Source organism: Schistosoma mansoni, assembly GCF_000237925.1.
Source record: "Schistosoma mansoni, WGS project CABG00000000 data, chromosome 5 unplaced supercontig 0198, strain Puerto Rico, whole genome shotgun sequence".
Taxonomy (NCBI): domain Eukaryota; kingdom Metazoa; phylum Platyhelminthes; class Trematoda; order Strigeidida; family Schistosomatidae; genus Schistosoma; species Schistosoma mansoni.
The window spans coordinates 281,564-302,103 of NW_017386019.1; the positions used below are offsets into that span (position 1 = coordinate 281,564).

The 20,540-nt window shown below is 36.7% G+C and overlaps 2 protein-coding genes across 2 annotated transcripts; one reads left to right on the top strand and one right to left on the bottom strand.

Annotated features, from left to right (window-relative positions):
- Positions 1–610: 610 nt before the first annotated feature.
- Smp_143360 (hypothetical protein) lies at positions 611–11,869 on the bottom strand (the record flags this gene model as incomplete). Its single annotated transcript, XM_018791070.1, has 7 exons — positions 611–663; positions 4,583–5,027; positions 6,140–6,390; positions 6,494–6,799; positions 7,022–7,247; positions 9,650–9,788; positions 11,811–11,869. The coding sequence occupies 7 exons, from the start codon at positions 11,867–11,869 to the stop codon at positions 611–613; spliced, it is 1,479 nt and encodes a 492-aa protein (XP_018645719.1).
- A 5,806-nt stretch (positions 11,870–17,675) lies between these two features.
- Smp_039010 (hypothetical protein) lies at positions 17,676–18,122 on the top strand (the record flags this gene model as incomplete). Its single annotated transcript, XM_018791071.1, has 1 exon — positions 17,676–18,122. The coding sequence occupies one exon, from the start codon at positions 17,676–17,678 to the stop codon at positions 18,120–18,122; it is 447 nt and encodes a 148-aa protein (XP_018645720.1).
- Between the last annotated feature and the right edge of the window lie 2,418 nt (positions 18,123–20,540).

Below are 20,540 nucleotides of genomic sequence, written 5' to 3' on the forward strand. Positions count from 1 at the left end.
TTAGCTAACCATAGCTAGTCTCTGTTCAATTTGTGTGTGTGTGTTCAATATTCTATTTTTATCCATCTATTTCTTAATATTCAATTATTTTGAATATATGCTTTTCACACACACCCCCCTTCCATCTCCATCTCTCTCTCGGTATCTATGTACGTACTTATTTATGTTTACAAAAAAGAAAGATTAACTATTATGACTCGTATTTAATTTGTATTTGTTGACAAACCTCCCTTCCTATGTGTTCACGTGTCTTTATAACATACATACATACATACATACACACACCACTAAAGTGCCTATACCAAGCTCCTTCACTTGTCAATAACAATAATGATACTGTGAACAACAAAAAAGGATTCAGAATATTCTTTTTTTTTCATTCATTTTACATTTGATTCATTCTTTTTCGTTACATTGATACCGCATTATTTATTTGCTTATTATTATTATTATTACTATTACTACTACCACCACCACCACAATTTGTCCGTATTGATTGTTTGCTTTTCGAAAAGAAGGCATATATATGGAATGTGACAATTTACTACTTATTTATCACCATTTTAGTAGTATTATTATCATTATTATTTATGATTGTTTACCCTATTTTTTACATTTGTGTACATAATAACCATTTTTTCTTTTTTTGTTTATATTCCCTTCCTGTTGAGTATAACAAAAAAACAGTGAGGGAATAGTACACAGCTAGACAGTAACAGTTGCATGTATGTGACAATGATGATTTGTGTTATTTAAGAACAATATGTGGCTTATTAAAAGTATTTTGTGTATATTCTAGTCCATCATCATATACACATCACTTTACATATGTACATATTATAAATTTAACGTACATACACACATAAATATTGAGTTCTGATGTATTGACCATTTTGTTTTGTATTAGATGTATTTGTATCTTGAGTGACAAAGTAACTCAGGGACTAAACCACGTATACCAGTTGAATTAATCCAATAGACAAGTAGTCAGTGATTTCATTGAAAAGTATCAAATTTTAATATGACCATCCAGGACGCGAGTTTCGTCCTGGATTCCGTTGCTAGTCACTATCCATCTTTGTTTATAAAGCTTGTGACTTCAGGCAATATCGAGGCAGTCCGCACAGGATGAACATATACCAACAAGAGACTGATCAATTGCTGTTCTAAATAACAATGGGGAGATACAAGTATACAATACCAAGTGAATATAACTTCACCCCATTACACAAACAGGTGGCTATCAGGACTCAGTAGCTAATTCGATAACGGGATGGCGTTTGAAGCGAAAGGTATTGGGTTCGAGTCACAGAGTGGGCATCAACTCTGAGATGCAGGTACATCTAGCTGACGAGTCCCAAATAGAACGAAACGCGCGTCAAACTGGGTTCCACTGCTAGCCACATTTTTAGCTTTGTCCTAATCAAGTATTATGCCAGCAAACATCCCATATCTTAGTAGACGGCTGTTGCGTTCCAACTGATAACCTCATTAACTGATTTACTAACCTGCATCTAAACTTAACATTGCTCGCCCAATTGTCCTAGCAAACCTGGAGATAACTATAATCTAATACAACCAACATGCACATGCTCCCTAATTTTAAATGCTATATTTAATAAGAGCGGAGTGCGGCTCCATATACTAGCCTGAGACAAACGTTTAGCCTACGACGCATGTTGGGAAAAGGTGAAGTGGGTTTTTTAAATCCGTGCCGAGTTCCTGTTAGTCATCAACTTATGGGAGCTGATAAAACTTATAAGTGAAGTGGTATGTGTTTAACTACTTCAATTCCTACTGCTAGTTCCGGCGCTGACAGAGACCAGTGCTGAAGCAGCATTTCACATTTAGAGAAAAATCGCATCGCAGACGTACGTGTTGTGGGGCTGTTACGTATTTATGTACTTCGTAGACAAATTAACTTAATCACCGTTATTGCGATAATTACCAAATGTATAACAGATTCGGAAGTCAGAGAACGAAGCTCATTTCGAATGATGTATTTCTAGAGAACAGCTAAATCGGTGTCTCTTAAGATCATTGAGAACACGCAAGAACTATCCAGTTATTCAAACCTTGTTTAGGACTCCTAAGCGCTGATTAGGCAGCATTTCGCACTGGATAGAACTTTTAGGTTTTATGACAAGCACAGTATCAATGGAACTATCGACTAGGAAAACTGTACAGCACTTTTCTATACTAGTGTGTGTATTGCTGGACAGGCAGGATGCAGCTGGACGATCTAGACTTCGCGGATGATCTGGCTCGTCTATCACAAACGCAACAACAAATGCAGGAGAAAACGACCAGTGTAGCAGCAGCAGTAGGCCTCAATATAAACAAAGGGAAAAGCAAGACTCTCCGATACAATACAATATGCACCAATCAAATTACACTTGACGGAGAAGCTTTGGAGAATGTGGAAATCTTTACATATCTGGGCAGCATCATTGATGAACACGGTGGATCTGATTCAGATATGAAGGCGTGGATCGGCAAAGCAAGAGCAGCATATTTACAACTGGAACTCAAAACAACTATCCGTCAACCAACATCAAGATCAGAATTTTCAATACAAATGTCAAGACAGTTCTACTGTATGGGGCGGAGACGTGGAGAACTACGAAAGCCATCATCCAGAAGATACAAGTGTTTATTAACAGCTGTCTACGCAAGATACTTTGGATCAGATGGCCAGACACTATCAGCAACAAGTTATTGTGGGAGACAACAAACCAGATTCCAGCGGAGGAAGAAATCAGGAAGAAGCGCTGGAAGTGGATTGGGCACACCTTGAGGAAATCACTTAATTGTGTCACAAGACAAGCCCTCACATGGAATCCTGAAGGTCAAAGGAGAAGAGGAAGACCAAAGAACACATTACACCGCAAAATAGAGACAGACATGTGAAGAATGAACAAAAAAATGGATAGAACTAGAAATGAAGGCCCAGAACAGAGTGGGTTGGAGAATGTTGGTCGGCGGCCTATGCTCCATTGGGAGTAACAGGCGTAAGTAAGTAAGTAAGTGTGCATTGCTGAGAAATAATAAACAATGACAACCTCTCATAGTCTTCAATGATTCTTAGATTGATGACGGCAACTTTTGAGTACTACTATCTAAGAACTACCAGGTATGTTGTCAATGAAATAACACTAGGTCCTACCTAAATCACTCATCAAGGTGGATTGTTTCTACATTAGAGGACTGATCGTCAGACGCTGAGCTGTCTAGAATAATCAACGCGGTTTGATCGATTGCATACTATGGGTCGGGTCATATGGCAGTAAGTCTCTACTATGTACTCTCTGATCTATTCAATGTAACAAATTACTGTGATGTTATTCCATTTGTTCCGTACAACCGCCAAAGAACGCGCACTGCCTGGTCACCACGAACAGGCATTATTCGCGTATGACCTCGACGTAAGTTAGGCAGTCATATGATTCCCAATCAAAGCGAGTGAATCTACTAACCACATACAAGAAACAGACAGATTCCAAAAGCTGTAAACAAGAAAAGATGAAAACGATAAATTGTATATTTATAATGGTATAAGCATTGTACGATTCAAACTGTTGGTAACAAATACAAGATCAAAAAAACTCAATTGCATGATATACTCCATTTAATTAACATTTTATTGGAATAAAGAAAATTATAAATATGTACATTAAAATATCGAAATGAATATATATACTACTGAAAAATACTCAATTTAATTCCAATAACATAAGCCTCATATGTACATGTTACAATCATAGTTCATTTGAAATAATAAAATATTTATGTATTTCGATAATTCAGCAACAAGTTACTGTGGGAGACAACAAACCAGATTCCAGCGGAGGAAGAAATCAGGAAGAAGCGCTGGAAGTGGATTGGGCACACCTTGAGGAAATCACTTAATTGTGTCACAAGACAAGCCCTCACATGGAATCCTGAAGGTCAAAGGAGAAGAGGAAGACCAAAGAACACATTACACCGCAAAATAGAGACAGACATGTGAAGAATGAACAAAAAAATGGATAGAACTAGAAATGAAGGCCCAGGACAGAGTGGGTTGGAGAATGTTGGTCGGCGGCCTATGCTCCATTGGGAGTAACAGGCGTAAGTAAGTAAGTAAGTATTTCGATCATGTAATAAGGAGAGACGAAGATTATCAGAAGACCTATGTGATGAGATATTGGCGTAATACATTTCGAACAATCTGATCACACATAATATACTTGTGAAGAACACTCATATATAAAAAAAATAAAAGGTCAACTAGACTGGAAATATGGGGGAAGGGGTAAGGGGAGACAAGGATAAAAATAATAATATGAAAACAATTTGACACCTAATCACTCTAGATAATGAGCTAATATGACACCAGGATAGGTTTAAAGATTATTACTAATTTATAGTAACCATTCCTCTAATAAATATTTTACATGAGAATTTAATAGATTTTCTAATTTCTCATCTAAATTCTTTAAAAAATCCATTTTTGATTTATTATTATTATTTAAATGACAAGAATATGGAAGTATTGCGGTACTATTATGAATATTGTTACTATGGTGATGGTTCCCATTACCTTTTAAATAATCACATTCTATTTCATATAATAATCTAGATAATATAAGTTTTGTTATTTTAATAGAACATTGTTTTATTAAACTAATTGGTCGATGTAGATTATAACATTCTAATGGTTTTTCTAATGCTTCTTGAGAAGCTCCACCAATTACATATACTAATCCATTTAAACCAAGTGTTATAGTATGCCAATGACGATGTATAGGTTTATTCAATGTTTGCATTGTTATTGACGATAATGATGATCGTGATGGAAACAATTCGTTTAAAGTATTTAAAATATTAGGAGCATGTACAATATCAATAAAGAATGTTGATCGATTTTGATACCATATTAATGTTGACATAATAGTTTGTTGTATATATTGTGTTAAATGATCAATACCATTTCGTGAATAATTTACTGGATTATGTATTTGACTTGGTGTAATCCATAGCAATAACTTATTAGGAATTAATGAATCATGTAAATATAATCGATGCATAGATGATGGTGATGATGATGATGAAGACTTTTGAGGACGCTTTTTTTGAGTCATATTTAATTGTGATATTAATTTATGTATTAACTCTAAACTATATTCATTTGTTAACCAACTATTTTGTTCTTGTAACATCATTTGAATTATTTGCCAAGGTAACATAAATTTTAAAAACATACCTATTAATATAGAAAATATTGAATTTTGAACAGGTTCCAAATCTAACTGATAATTTTCACATATATTATTCAAATCTTCGATAAGTTGACTATTTCTAGTGACCGTATCAGTGGTAGTAGTAGTAGTAGTGGAGTTCATCTTTGAGTTGTTATCCTTTTGACTACTAATATTATATAAACAATAATTTTCATTTAAATATTGTATAAAAATAGTATGTAATAAAGCAATACGATATAATGATTCATTAGGATTTATACATTTTTCAGATTGATAATTATTATCAGTTATAAATGATGAATTTTGATATATATATAAATGATAATTAAAATCATGTAAAAATAATTTTACATTATTATTTTTACTACTAATAAATTTATGAGTAGTATAATGTTTATCATTAAATAATTTCTGAATCTGAATTGAAGGAATTGAATAATGCGATTCAATTAAATCTATATATAATTGTTCATTATATAATATTTCACCAAATGAATTAATATTTAAATACATATATTTTAGATGATCATATGGTTGATTTGAACATGTATAACCATCTATATGAGTTGGTTTATTCAAATTCAATGGGTCAATATAATAATTATCATTATGATTCATTATAATATTATTTATTTCTTTAGTTGATTGAATAATCTCAGCATTTAATTGTTTATTTATATTAGATAAATTAATATTAATTAAATAAGAATCATTTAATGATTGTTCATTATTTGAATAACCGCCATGTAAAAATAATTGTGCTATATTTAATTGATTATTATTATTATTATTATTATTATTATTATTATTATTAGTAGTAGTAGTAGTAGTAGTAGTAGTAGTAGCATTAGTAGTAGTAGTAATAGTTGTCTAGATAATGATTCATATAATACAACCATATTCATCCAAGATCTACCACATGGCCAAATAGTTGATGATGATAATGGTGATGATGGTTGTTTTTTAATTTGTGGTATATCTAATGGAGTTAATATTTTTGTCCATTCCATTAAATATAAATTTAAACAATACATATCATTTAATCTACCCATATGATAAGAATTAGTTGTATTATTATTATTATATGGACCACGACCACCAAATATAATTAACCAACCATGATTAGGTAATATAATAGAACAATGTGCTGCACGTGGTGGTTGGAAATTTACCAATCACATTTAATTGTGTTATTAAATTCCATTGATTATTATAAATATCATAAATTAATAATTGATTATTCCATCCACCATTATGATCACATATAATCCAACTTTGATGATCATTTGGATCATATAAATATGGCCAATGATAAAATTGATTTGGCCATGTAGTTGTTGTTGATGGATTAAATTGTGGACCATAACCACCAAATATATAAAGTTTACCATGCCAATATTCCATACAGAATTTATCACGTGGCGACGGTAAACAATTTATACAATTCTTTTTAAGTTCAATATTAACTGATTGATAATCATTTAATCGTCTTTGAAATGATTTTAACATGGTTAAATGAATACATTGATGTTTAGATATATCTTGTTGTGTACATGCTAAACAACTTAAAATACCATGTCCACTAATGACAGAAGCATGACAACAATGTGGTCTCAAACCGGTTGATGTTATCCTTTTCTTCGACTTTTTATCATCATCCTTCTCCTCCTCCTCCTCCTCCTCATCATCATCATCATCATCATCATCGTCAGTTATATATTTGGATAGATTCGTATGAGTTAATTCATATCGACATAATGCATTTAAATGAATATTACCTAGAAGTGAATAACCACCAAATGTATAAATACACGCTGATTGTTTTTTATTATTTTTATCTAATAATTCTGGACATAGCACTGCACTATTACCAGATGTTAATAAAATGAATTCATTGAACATATGATTTTGTAATGATTTTAGATCCCAATGTACAGGTAAACATTCTATACGATTTGTTAATATATCATAACGTGTTATACCCATTTGTTCAAATAGAACCATCTAAATGTTTTTTATGGTTATGAAAAGAGTAATACAAAAAGGAACATTAATCAAATATGAGAAATCATTATTTAGTTCATACAAAATCTGATAGAACTCCCTGATTAAAAAAAACGGTATACATCGTAAAAACAAATATTTTTATAGAGATATAGGGGCCTGGGATATTGACCAGGTCGCCAAACTAAATCAAGCTGCTAACGTAAAGCAGCATTTCTTGAGAGAATTTTATTCAAGGGTTTACTCTATACGGTAGTGTAACAAAGTCAGGAGGAGCAGTTTTATGTTAGCTGATGACAAAAGTAGGTTTATATGCCATAGGAAACCGGAACTCATGTTCACCATTTGTTTCGAATCTAAGTTTTTTTGGCTCCAACACCACTGTTTAAGAGCTATACGTTTGCTTTCTATCCTCTTATTTTCGTTAAAAAGAAAAGCACCACAGCCAGGTGTAGGCAGTGAGAAAGACTTCCCAAACAAAGGTTCTAAAGCCATGAGTATATGAGGGCACCTAGAGGAGAGAGAACTGTCCCCACACTGACCACAGACAATTATATTTTCCACTCGATAAATAAACACATATCCAAACTAAGATGGTATCCATTGCAAAATAAATAAAAGTAAATATGTACTAGTTGCCACGCACTATAAACCACATATGACGTAAATGACAAAACTCTACATTCACTGTTTCAACATAACTTAATGTACAGTTCAGTTGAGTCAGAAATTTTTAAACCATTGTGTATAATTTTCTACAAAGCAGGAGTAAATAATGAGATTAAAATAAAAGAAGACTGATCATTGAAAATAAAATTGCCGAATTACGCAACCGATCTATATGAAAAGTAATTTGAATGACACCAATTTTAATATTTAACAGTATGATAAATGTGATGATAAAACTGAGCATCACCAAATAACTTGATAAGGTTTGTTGTACTTGGAAGTAGTTGACTTGAACCACTGAACCGAATAAAAATCCGTCCATCTCATTAAATCACTACCTCACTTAAAGGGTTCTCCATCATTATGAAAATCTATATCTTCATCACAAAACACTTGATTAAGATTAACATAGGAAACCAGGATTTTGTGAGTAGGACTTTCATTCAAACTCAATATCGTTTAACATTCCAAAAACACTAGTGTTGATGAATCCAAATGCCGCATAGAGTTCGAAAGGTGAGGTTAGCACGAAAAAGATTACTAGGCATGTTTGCTTTCAGAAATATGAGTAAGGCGAAAATATACGATCGACGTACATTTAACAAAAAATACCATTCTTGGTCTTCCCCAAATTTCCCCTTAATCCCCCACTGAATTATTGAACAACTGTGATATCTATGATTTTAGGAACTATGCTAATCAAATTATTTCTATTACGGTTACTGTGAACACACTTCTGTCTATTGCCACGAACTACCGCAATATATAAACCTTATTTTCTGCACTCAAGTAATACTAAAACCACTTAAATTAATAACTCAGCAGTACGAAAGTTAGGAATTTCTGAATGTTACTTATCGATACTTGATTACTATGCTTCCATTACGTCTATTATAGCATTCTCATTAATTAATGGGTCGATCTTACTGTCTACTTTAAACGAAAGCTAGGGCCGTTGTGAACAGATACAGCTTTGATAAATTGAGCTTTTGTATAAGACCACCGATACATATATGTCCCTGGTCTTACGTTGTAGCTGACTGACTGACTTGTCATCTTAACTATCAGATAATAGTATGTTTTATGAACCACCTGTATTAGTTTCTCATAGCCTCACTGATCATTTTCATTTTAAAACCAAACTCCTAAGGAAAATAAACAACTGATTAGGAGAAACTTATGTTATGTGAATAGCTTCCTTTAGTTTCCTCACTTCCCCATCCACCCAAACACCATCTACTGTGTAAACGTTTTTGAGAACAGGTGTCATTACCAAGGTTTGACTTGATACTTTAAAACAAATTCAGAATTGGGTAGATTGTTATTAATAAAAGTAATATATTTGTAACATTCCGATGAGTAGGAAAATTGAGTTTTTAACTTGTCTGATGTTTCGTGACTCAATGTAAGCCACTTCCTCAGAGAATAAATGAACAAATTAAATTAACCCAAGATTAAATAGTACAAAGGAACAAAGCAGAAATATTTGGTGCGGTCAATCAAAAACAGATATGAGGACAAAATATATTCCCCGCTGAAACCAAACATACTCCATCCCTCAACGCTACAAAAGTGCAATCACAATCAATCTCGATAACTATGAAACCTGTATCGATTAAATATTACCATTGAGTGCCGAACATCAAACAATTGGTCAAGAAAATTCAAATACTCAGGGAATTAATTTGATTCTAATACATCCGGTCAAACAAATAAACAGAATTACAGCTTACTTTATCATCTGAAGGACCATAACCATTTAAAACGTAGATGTATCGTCCATGTGCTACTGCTGAATGTCCAGTACGTGATAACGGATGTACATCGTCACCGACCCCATTCCAACTTCTACTGTATGAGTTACTATTCATTCTGAAAAAGATATTACATTCAAGATTGCCTTTAAAAAAGGTGAATAATCGACTAAAACGTTTAAATTCCAGATATCATGTGCTTAAAAATTTATCATGCATAGAGAAATCATATCACCTGTATATATATATATATATATATATATATATATATATATATATATATGTAAACAGATTACTTTGAGTGCCAAAGCGTGTGATCCACAAGTATTATTACATGCATTGAGTGAAATAATTATACCTCCCAACTCTGAATTTTAATGATTTTTCTTAAAGACATACACACGCCATCCGTTTTATGACTATCTCAGTAAAAACCACTCCAATTCATTTAGATACATGACATTCTTAACTAATTTCACTTCTCGAAAGCAGGACGTTTAACTTCGAATTGTTTCATGTTTCGTCTTACTATACTAGTTACCTATCATATGTAACTTTTAGAATTATCTATTCCCTTAACATTTCCAAAAGAATATACTCTAAATTGGGTCACGAAACACTCAGTCAGCTAAAACGTAGGACCAGGAACACATATGCATCGGTCCAAGTTGCCACACCTCTCTACAGTTAGTAGTACGACGTTACCTTCGAACCTTGAGTTTGCTGCTTTTAGTCTTATCGTTCTTCATCCGACTTGCCTACCATGACAGGACCTTGAGGAGCGATTGTTCCAGCCAATATAGCTCGATTGGTTCATTATGATGGACAAGCTCGACCACCATATCAAGGTAGCAGTAACGGTCACGAGACACTAGTTGAACTTAAGTTTGGATTGTGTTCATTAGCAAGGAGTCTACGAATGTATGGCTAAAATAAATGGAACAGTCTGGTTGTTTAACTAAACAGTAAGTTTGTGGTTAATACATTCAACTTTTAGTCACTAAGTAGCAGGTTCCAGTTCCAATCTATCGAGTCAGATTTCAGCAATCTGATTTTATCCCTACCATTTTAACTTGAAGTGTGGATTGAGTCAAGTATACGAATGTGTAAACTGGTGGTTTATTAAATTCACTTAGTATTGTTTGTTTGAATCTTCCCATCGATGTGTTAGGACTGCAACTGGTCAGTCTCTAATTGGCATATGTGCATACTGTGCGTATTGCCTCCATCTTTGCTTATCATGCTGGTGGTTTATTAGTTCAAACATTCAACTTCCAGACACTAAGCCCTGGGTTTGAGCCCCGATTCAGCTATTTGTTTAATGCAGATGGGTAGCATCAAAACCCTTAATGGTTAGAGTGAAGCTCATATCCAAGTGCCTGAAAAATGAGTTGATTTAATCTGGTTAAATAAGAAGTATTTACCAGATGAATGAGTTATAATATATATAATATATAGCCTCTGCCAGGGAAGTCCTACCCACTGCCTTCTCGTGGCCACGGTGTTGTTTACGAAATTGTGAGGACGAAAAGCGAATGTCCAGCGCTTTAACTGGGTTGGTGGACACAGAAACCTCATCTAGGGGAGTTGGAAAACCCTGATTCCAAACAAATGGTGCACATGGGCTCCAGTATCCTGAGGGAACAAATGGCGTACGAATCAATCGTTGATCACCGGCTACCATGGGAATGCATCTCCTCACGATGCTCCACTGCCTTGTGGATCAGATCTTTCGGTCAAAGGCTCCGGGTGTGGGCTCCTAAGAAAATCACCTGCTTCAGTTCGGGCACCTGGGCAGTATCACAGCCCTCGAGCAAATCGAATGAGATTTGTATAGCGCATATGTATCTGGTGCTTCCTTGTACCAATATTTATGTGTTTAAATAAATGAATAAAAATAAATAAACACCACCTTACATAATGGATAACATTATTCAGAGTAGCGGCATCTAGAAACAGTCTAAGTGGTTAAGTGAAAACTCTAGGTGATATTACTGAATGGAAAATAATCGAAGTGGCCAATTTATTCGTTGCCTTTGCAGTTTCAGGGCCCAATGACAGAATTATTTGTGCCACTTCATACTTGATTTACAGCTAAATTCATACTAAGCTTTGCATCTGAGTTGATCGTAATGCTTACATTTCCGTTTTAATCTTATTAAACAATTCTTCTGTTTTGTTAATGTGAATCGGGGGCATGAAATGACGTACATTCGTGTCAAAACACAAATTACTGACTACTCCCCCCAAATGCCCTGGTACGGCCAGGAGTGGGGAGAGTCCGCTCCCCATCTCGAAATGCTCTCACATGGCCACGCCTATACAGCCACTTCCACGGAAGTCCTACACACTGCCTTCTTGCAGCAGGGGTGTTATTTACGAAATTGAGAGGACGAAAAGCGAATGTCCGACGCTTTAACCGGGTTTGGTGGACACGGCGAGTCCACCTAGGGGAGTTGGAAAACCCTGATTACAAACCAATGGTGCACATGGGCTCCAGGATCCTGAGGGAACAAATGGCGTATGAATCAATCGTAGGTCACTGGCTACCATGGGACTGCATCTACTTACGTTGCTCCACTGACTTGTAGATCAGACCTTTGGGTCAAAGGCTCCGGGTGTGGCCCCCTAAGAAAACCACCTGCTTCGGTCTGGGCACCTGGGCAGCAACACAGCCCACAAACAAATCAAGTGACTTGTATGGTGCATATGTATTCGGTGCCCATTTGTAGCAATGTTTATGCGTTCAAGTAATAAATACAATAATTATCTCCATGATTGATATTAAACATTATTCTAAAATCTAAAAACCAATATGAACTGTGGGAGGGGATTTTTACCACTAAATAACTAATTGTCTTTTGTCAGCAAGTAGTATTGAAGGCATAAATATAACATTCAGAATGGAATAAGATGATCACAGATACTCACTGAGATAGTTATTACGGGTAGAGTGGAATGGGAGAAAATCGGACAATTAAAACTAGGGACTGACAGTGTGAGGTTCTAAATGTGTCGCAATATATAAATATATGTACATGGCACGTACAAACAATACTTACTGCAGTAAGTGAGAATGTGTATTATAGTGTATCTTATAGGATACATAAACTGAACCCACACTATTTCGGGTTTAACTCACATGATAACATACATAAAAATATTTGATGGTCATAATCACTTCATTCTATACACATTTGCATCATAGAAAGCGATTGGTACCGCTCATCTGGATTTCCCCGGAGAGGTCAGTATGTCCAATATCCTTGTCATCAGACAATCTTCAATATTACGGTTTAGGAGGTATATCGACCTATATAACTTCTTGCAATTTTTAACACCATGGAAGTTCAATTTCTTTCTGAATATGTCAATGGAATATAGTGATATCACGTGTTCCGCTAGATAATTCTCAGTCAGTCAGTCAGCTACAACGTAGGACCAGGCATATTTATGCATCGGTCCAAGTTGCCATACCTTGTTAGCACAACAAGATGAACACCGGATTCATAGAAGTAGTTAATTTAATGGTGGTAATATATGAAAGAGATTGTATATAAGGATGTAGTACAAGAAGAAAGAAATATATGAAACAATTTTAATCTCAAGGTTTAAGGGAAGATAAAGAGCGTATACACCTACTTCTCTGTGACCAATTCTGAGCCATGTCACACAGAGTCTCCAACCATTGCTTACAATGGTCACGCGGACCCCAACCAGGTAGTCTGCATCTACTAACATGGCTGATGCTACATTTTTGCTTAGCCGCCACTAACTTTCATCCAACCGTCTCCAACATTAGTCGGCACTGTGTGTGCTGTGGTAATCGGTGTTCAGGCATACGTAACACGTAGCCCAACCATCTCAGTCTATGAGGATTCAAAACCTCATTAACTGATTTATCATCATTCCCTATGTCTAACCTTACCATTACTTACCCGGTGATCCCAGCAGATGCGAGCAATATTTCTAAAACATCTGTGGTCAAATACTAGTAACCTACGAGTATCTTCTACCCATACTGGCCACGTTTCTCAGCCGTAAAGTAAAACAGAGCGAACTGCTGCGCAGTATACTCGTCTTTTTATTAATAGATGGATATCCCACCTTCGCCATATGTGACGTAAGTTAGCAAAAGCCAAACGAACGTTTGAATCAGTGCAGAGATGTCGTCAGACACCAACCTATTAGGGCTCATGAGACTTCCAAGGTAAGTGAAGTTGTCGACGCGTTCGACTACTTCACTCCCTATCCTTAGTTCAAGTGTTGACGCAGGCCAGTCCTGAGACGACAACTCTCATCTAGAGCGAGAGAAACGCATCCCAAACATTCTGGTATTGTTACTCAGTGCTACTAAAAGCCTCTGTATTTTATCATGTATGATGAAATTGAACAGAAATGGAGATAGTGAATAGCCTTGTCGGATACCACTTGAGGTTGTAAAATCATATGACACTTAGCCATAAGCTCTGACTACACTGGTAGTGTTTGAGTAAAGAGCCTTCACAAGGTTGATGTACTTCTGAGGTACACCTTCCAATGACAAACATTACCACAGAACCTCTCGATCTACAGAGTCAAGCGCTGCCTTCAAGTCAAGAAAAACTATCATTGTCTGACGCCGATGAGCATGTCCGTGTTCTAAAACATGACGAATAGTGAATATGTGGTCTATACAGCCATGACCAGGTCTAAAGCCAGCCTGATTTTCTCGTGTTTGCAGTTCACGAGTCTCTGTTAAGCGTCCGGCAATTATCTGTGTTTAATTCCATGATTCATTTATTACCTCTAAAATTATGACACAATTTATCTTATCTGTTTCTGAACCCCACTCAACTATTACACTACCCGTCGTTAATGATTTCTTGATTCTACCACCTAACAACCTCTGACCTGTTCTTGCATATATATTTATATATATAGTTATCAGTGATAACCTTTTGTCATTACAATCCTTTACATTCACTTATGTCAGTTGTTCCGTACCATTTATTATGCTAACACTCTAATACATATTTGGTTGTAAGGAGCTGACGAGAAACCACGAAATATAATGAATTCACACTATTCTGCATCTAATCGCTAAAACAGAACCACCGTCGTTAAAGACCTCTGTTGTGAATCCATATGGACCAGCTGTTCTTCCTCGTTTCAGATTAACAATAACCTTTTAAACTTCAGCTAGAGTCGGGACCCTATATCAATGTTCCATTCGGACTGCTTGGGAATGGTAGTAACTGTACAGTAGCTGAGGGCCAGCCAAACTGTTCTCTAAACTGTTCCGCCCATCGTTCTAAACGCCTGGGCTGAGAGCAGATAAAAGTTTTATCTTCTTTTGAGATTGTCTCACCTACACCTGACTTCTTAGTCCCAGTTTCTTTTTATTAGTCTGAAAAGTTGTCTTGTGTTACCTACAACCGCTGTCTCTTCCATCTCTTTTGCTCTCGTTCCCCACAACTGCTCACGATCGTTCCTTTGACTTTTGATTAACCTAGATCTGATTTGTTTACCCTTTTTTCGTGTTCAGAGCCTGACGGGATGAGTTTACGAGAATCCATCAGTGAAATAGACTTAGAAGAAATCCATTGATTTTCCGTGACCCTGTGGTTCAAATCACAAATATATGTTACTGCTGCTTCCAAAGCTGTTCGTATATCTTTCCAAGCAGCATCTGGGTCAGCCTCGTTTACAGAACCATCTAAATATGATCTCAGTTGTTCCTGGAATCCATTTTTGGTTTTCTTGTCACTGAGTTCAACTCTACTAGGTCTTCTTAATGTGTTTTTTCTGCGTCCAGTGAGGCTCAAGCAAATACGTGCTCGTATTAAAACGTGATCAGAGTCTTTCTGTTTGGTTCAAGCTACCTACTTGGGCATTAAAGTCACCTGTTACGAGTACTATGTCTGAGCGTTTAGCTTCTTTGAAGAAGTTTTTTGTAAAAGTCAACTTTCACTTCATCCGGTTTGCAGTCAGTGGGAGCGTAGGCAGAAACGACGAAAAGGCAACAACATATGTCCATATCCTCCCAAGTTCTTACGGAGCTACTTGGTTGAACAGCACATAGGCGACTGTTAACAAGGATCCATTCTAATAGTGCTTGCTCTGCCCTCGTACTAAGTGCTATGTCTAAAACCGCCAGTCCACGAGAACTAGCCATCGGGTCGCCAGATAAACCGAGGGTGTATCTCGTCAGTTCTCCGTCTTGGCGAGGTGAAGTCAAATGAATGACAACATTAGGATCTTGCATGGGTGTTTCGGAGACACAGTATACATCAATGGTACGAGATTCTAGGGTTTTAGCCAAGTAGGCCTGCTGGCCGATTTGACATAGAGTGCGTACGTTGAAGGATCTCATGTGTAGTTTGGAGCGAGGTTTCAGTAGACTTGGGAGAGTGTTTTGTGCACTAGAATCGTTGGCCATGGTGACACTTGAGAAGGAAGACGAAGAAGGAAGTTTAGTGATGAAAGTCGAGGTTGGAGAAATGATATGAACAGAAGAGGGAAAATGATTACAAATATAGTGATCTTCAGTGCTGTTAGATGTGTGATGGCGGTTATCACTTTCCGGTTGCCCACACCACAGAAGTAGTTCTTCTGGAGGTACCTGGAAGGGAAATTGGGTCATAAGTAGTCTTAGTGACCTGAGAGTGTGAACGCAGTGCCCAAAGGACAGCTGCTTGAGGTCGGTCACACACGACCTTTTTGTGAGTAGTTTTCGTGTTAGCTCCGTACTTGTTGGGACCTTACGGCCAGACACGGAGGTTCGTGGGATAAGACGAGGTGTGTGTTTTTAGGGTTGACCTTTTCTGACTCCAGCCTTTCCTATGGAAAGGCAGCATCGCTATTATGCCTTTTGTCTGACGGAAACATCTTACTGCCGTCACACTTCTGTACAGTTAGTAGTACGACGTTACCTTCGAACCTTGAGTTTGCTGCTTTTAGTCTTATCGTTCTTCATCCGACTTGCCTACCATGACAGGACCTTGAGGAGCGATTGTTCCAGCCAATATAGCTCGATTGGTTCATTATGATGGACAAGCTCGACCACCATATCAAGGTAGCAGTAACGGTCACGAGACACTAGTTGAACTTAAGTTTGGATTGTGTTCATTAGCAAGGAGTCTACGAATGTATGGCTAAAATAAATGGAACAGTCTGGTTGTTTAACTAAACAGTAAGTTTGTGGTTAATACATTCAACTTTTAGTCACTAAGTAGCAGGTTCCAGTTCCAATCTATCGAGTCAGATTTCAGCAATCTGATTTTATCCCTACCATTTTAACTTGAAGTGTGGATTGAGTCAAGTATACGAATGTGTAAACTGGTGGTTTATTAGTTAAAACATTCAACTTCCAGACATGTGAAGCCGATTTCGTGAATTTGTGTTCGGGTCTATTCCACAGTCTAGAAGAGGCTGCTGAAAGATAACTGTATCGACGTAGTTTTCCATTGCCTCTGTTCCATCCTGACCATCCTCTATCATTTGAGATACGTAGTAGTACTGGTCCTAACCCCCACAAATGAAATGACTGGGAAGATAGATATTAAACACTTAACATGGAGAGAAAAGGCTTGCAAAGAAGTCGGGAAGAATCAGTTAATTCAGTCGAATGTCGTGGCTCAGTTATTCAGGTGTGGTCGTTTTTGTGTAACTTATCTCTTTCATTCATATTAAATATATTGTTAGATCTCCAACCTAACTGTGTTCTCCAGAAGTAGGTTACATCATACTGGTGGTTTTTATGATAGGACGAGTTAGTGTAGACAGTGATGTGAATTCCACGTAAGATCTTGCAGATTAGGTAGTCACATTATGACTAATCCGCGATCTTAGGATTACGTCTATCAATACAATGGTACAAATAACGAAGTGAACCATAATTTCACATTGGTGAGCCCGACGTGGTGGTGATGCACATGATTCTGTTGTCACCTCTCAGTAAGATATCACTTCTGCATTTATTCATGCAGTACTGGATCATCTCGTTTCTGGTGTAGCGTTGTGTATGTCACATCGACTAACTCGCGGTCAATGTCTAATCGCCGAAGTAGCTTCCTACCTTGTGGTTGCTCGTGAGGTGGCAGCAGCGTCCAGTCCAGTCAATTCTCAAGCTTCTTTTGATAAAACACGTTCAACTGACATGTCGTTGGGATTAGTAGATAGTGGAAGTGCTGCTAGTAAATCATGTCCATCTAATAACTCACCTCATTCTTTTCGGTCTCGGTTTAATAAAGTTCCTTTCCAGATAGAAAAATTATTTGACGGTGATGAAGAGTTGTGTAGTTGTTTACCGAGTGAATTTATTCCGAGCTCAGGCAATCATCCTGGTTCCTTGAAGTTACCACCAGGAAGCAGCAGCAGTCCGGCTTTACAGTGTAAAACGTCGTATAATTTTAAGACTCACTGGTTACCAATCTGTCAACGGTTTGAGGACCGTTCATCAAATGATTGATATTCACCGCAACGATGTGATCGTGAGGCACAGTTTTCATCATCATCAATAGTAAGGGATGGATCTGATGTTTTCAATATCGATAAAATGTCACCATCACCATCGATTTACCATACTGAGGGAGAAATAACACGACAAAACGTGCAAATTATTCACTAATCTCCGGGACTGTTACTGAAGTATAGCATAGTGGTCATTTGTTACAAGCGACAGTTGAACACCCTGAAAGTTTCAAACTACGTTTAGAAGAAATTTACTTCAGTTGACTACTTATGGCCAAGCTATTATTGATGATTTAAATGACTTATCTATCCATAGTAATAACTCCAATAATAATAATAAACCATAATTTCACATGCCTACCCTGACCGAACCTACCTCGGCGTTAGAGCCCTCTTTTTAGTAAGAGCCCCTGGAAGACAAATGAAATCCTATTGAAAGGATAGTCGCTTTAATAGACAGATAGAATAATCGCGTTTATCATTCCCTCTGATTAGTGGGGTCATGCCGTATCGATAGACTTCCTGTATTGGCATATATAGACCACTAATTTTCAAAGATCATTCAAAGTTCAGAAGTAAATATTTTCAGGGAAAGTATATTCAGCTTGATAGATAATTTAATTGGGGTTTCAGTATTGTTCTACTGTCACTGTACCCCGATTAATCATGTCATATAAGCCAAAAAGTTGTCGTCAGTGGCTACCATACAATGTTTGAAAAATGTTGAGTTTCCCCTTTAAAGCCCGTTATTTTAGACAACCTGGTCGGCATAACATAATTTGTTGGTGTGTGGGTTTATTGTCTAGTATCAGTTTCAGTTTCAGTATTCATGCTAATTACAAGTGGTTGACTGGTCACGATGTTACTGCCTAATCATTATGATCTTACTTTTCAGTAATACCGTTGCATATTTTTTTTCGTCAGATATTCAACAGCCAGTGTGAATCTTCTAAGCTGGTGTTCATTGAGCCTCGAAGATGATAAATGGACATGGTTCATTGTTATTCCATTGTCCTTACTAATGCATCGAAATGGCTATAGCCTTACCGTTATCCAAGGATCATCAACATCTAATGGTATAAGCAGTGATACACTGTCCCATCAGTGTCAGAGAAATGATGCTTCTTCAGGGTTCCCCACCTCACAGGTGCCAGCATCTAGTCATACAATCCTAGCTATCACTGAACTTCTAAGAATAGTAACCACGTACATGGAAGCAACTAGCCAAAAATGTTGCTACCATCAGCGATACAGGAAGGAATCTGTGCAGTGTAAGAGAACATCCCAACAACCTCCAAATGACACCGAATTCCAGGGTGTTCACTGGCCAAATAGTAATAGCTGTAGATGTTAATGACACCCTCAGATATATCTATTCGTTGTGTTGAATGGATTCTTTGACGTTTGACTTAACATTGTGCAAAGTGTGATCGATAACAACATGAGCTATTATCAATTTGATCCAATAATTTATCATACCTCCGTTTGTTCCACTAATAAATGTTAGGCATTGCTTATCGTTCATATCCATATGCCTTGCTGCTCCTCGGTTTCTTTTTCTTTTTTTATCTCTTCTCTTCAGAATCTTGCTCTGAAGGTGAAGCTATGTAACTTCTGACATCTGGAACAAGCTCGACGAACGCGCTTCCCCAAGGTCATAGTTCGAACCAGGCGCTCCATATATATTATTATTATTATTAAAAAACGAACCCATCAATGATAAAGTGAAACACTCACTACTACATTAACTTTCTTTGACCATGTATGACTATGTCTTGTTTATTCACCAGTTGCAATTTTACGTTCATTGTAAAGCAATATTCGCCTTGTCGGCTCATTTTTCTCATCCTCTAGTTACTGTTCGGTATGTTATTTATGTTTCTCCTCTTCTCTATTAGATAGACTGTACTGTTTATTTTGCATACTAACAGTGTTAACTTACGTTTTAGAAACAGGTAAAGTTTATCAAGCTAAATAGCTTACTTGTTGTGACTTTGGCGAAACCAAGTTTTTAAGCTCGACAGCCTAGAGAATAGCTTAGAGCTGCACCTGTAGGAAATTGCTTTCAACACTCTGGCAGAAGTCTATATAGTCCCCTAGATATAATCCTGATGAGGCAGATATCAAGCGAGTGAATACACAAATTCGGAGAATTCCTAGTTATCGACTTACGAGGGATTCGGGTATGTTGTGAATGGAGCAAGAGCTGTGAATCACTTATTTTTTTCAAGTGAGGACATATGAAGCAGAAAACAATCGGAAAAAGAAGAAATGCTGGTAAATTAGTAGGAAATGCCGTATTTAGTCTTAATAACTACATTATCATCCTGTGAAAGTTGGTTGAACCATTTCAACCGGTATGAAACTCCATTTCTTGACTTGGAGTGGAAAGCATGTCCACAACTGATTTTACCGT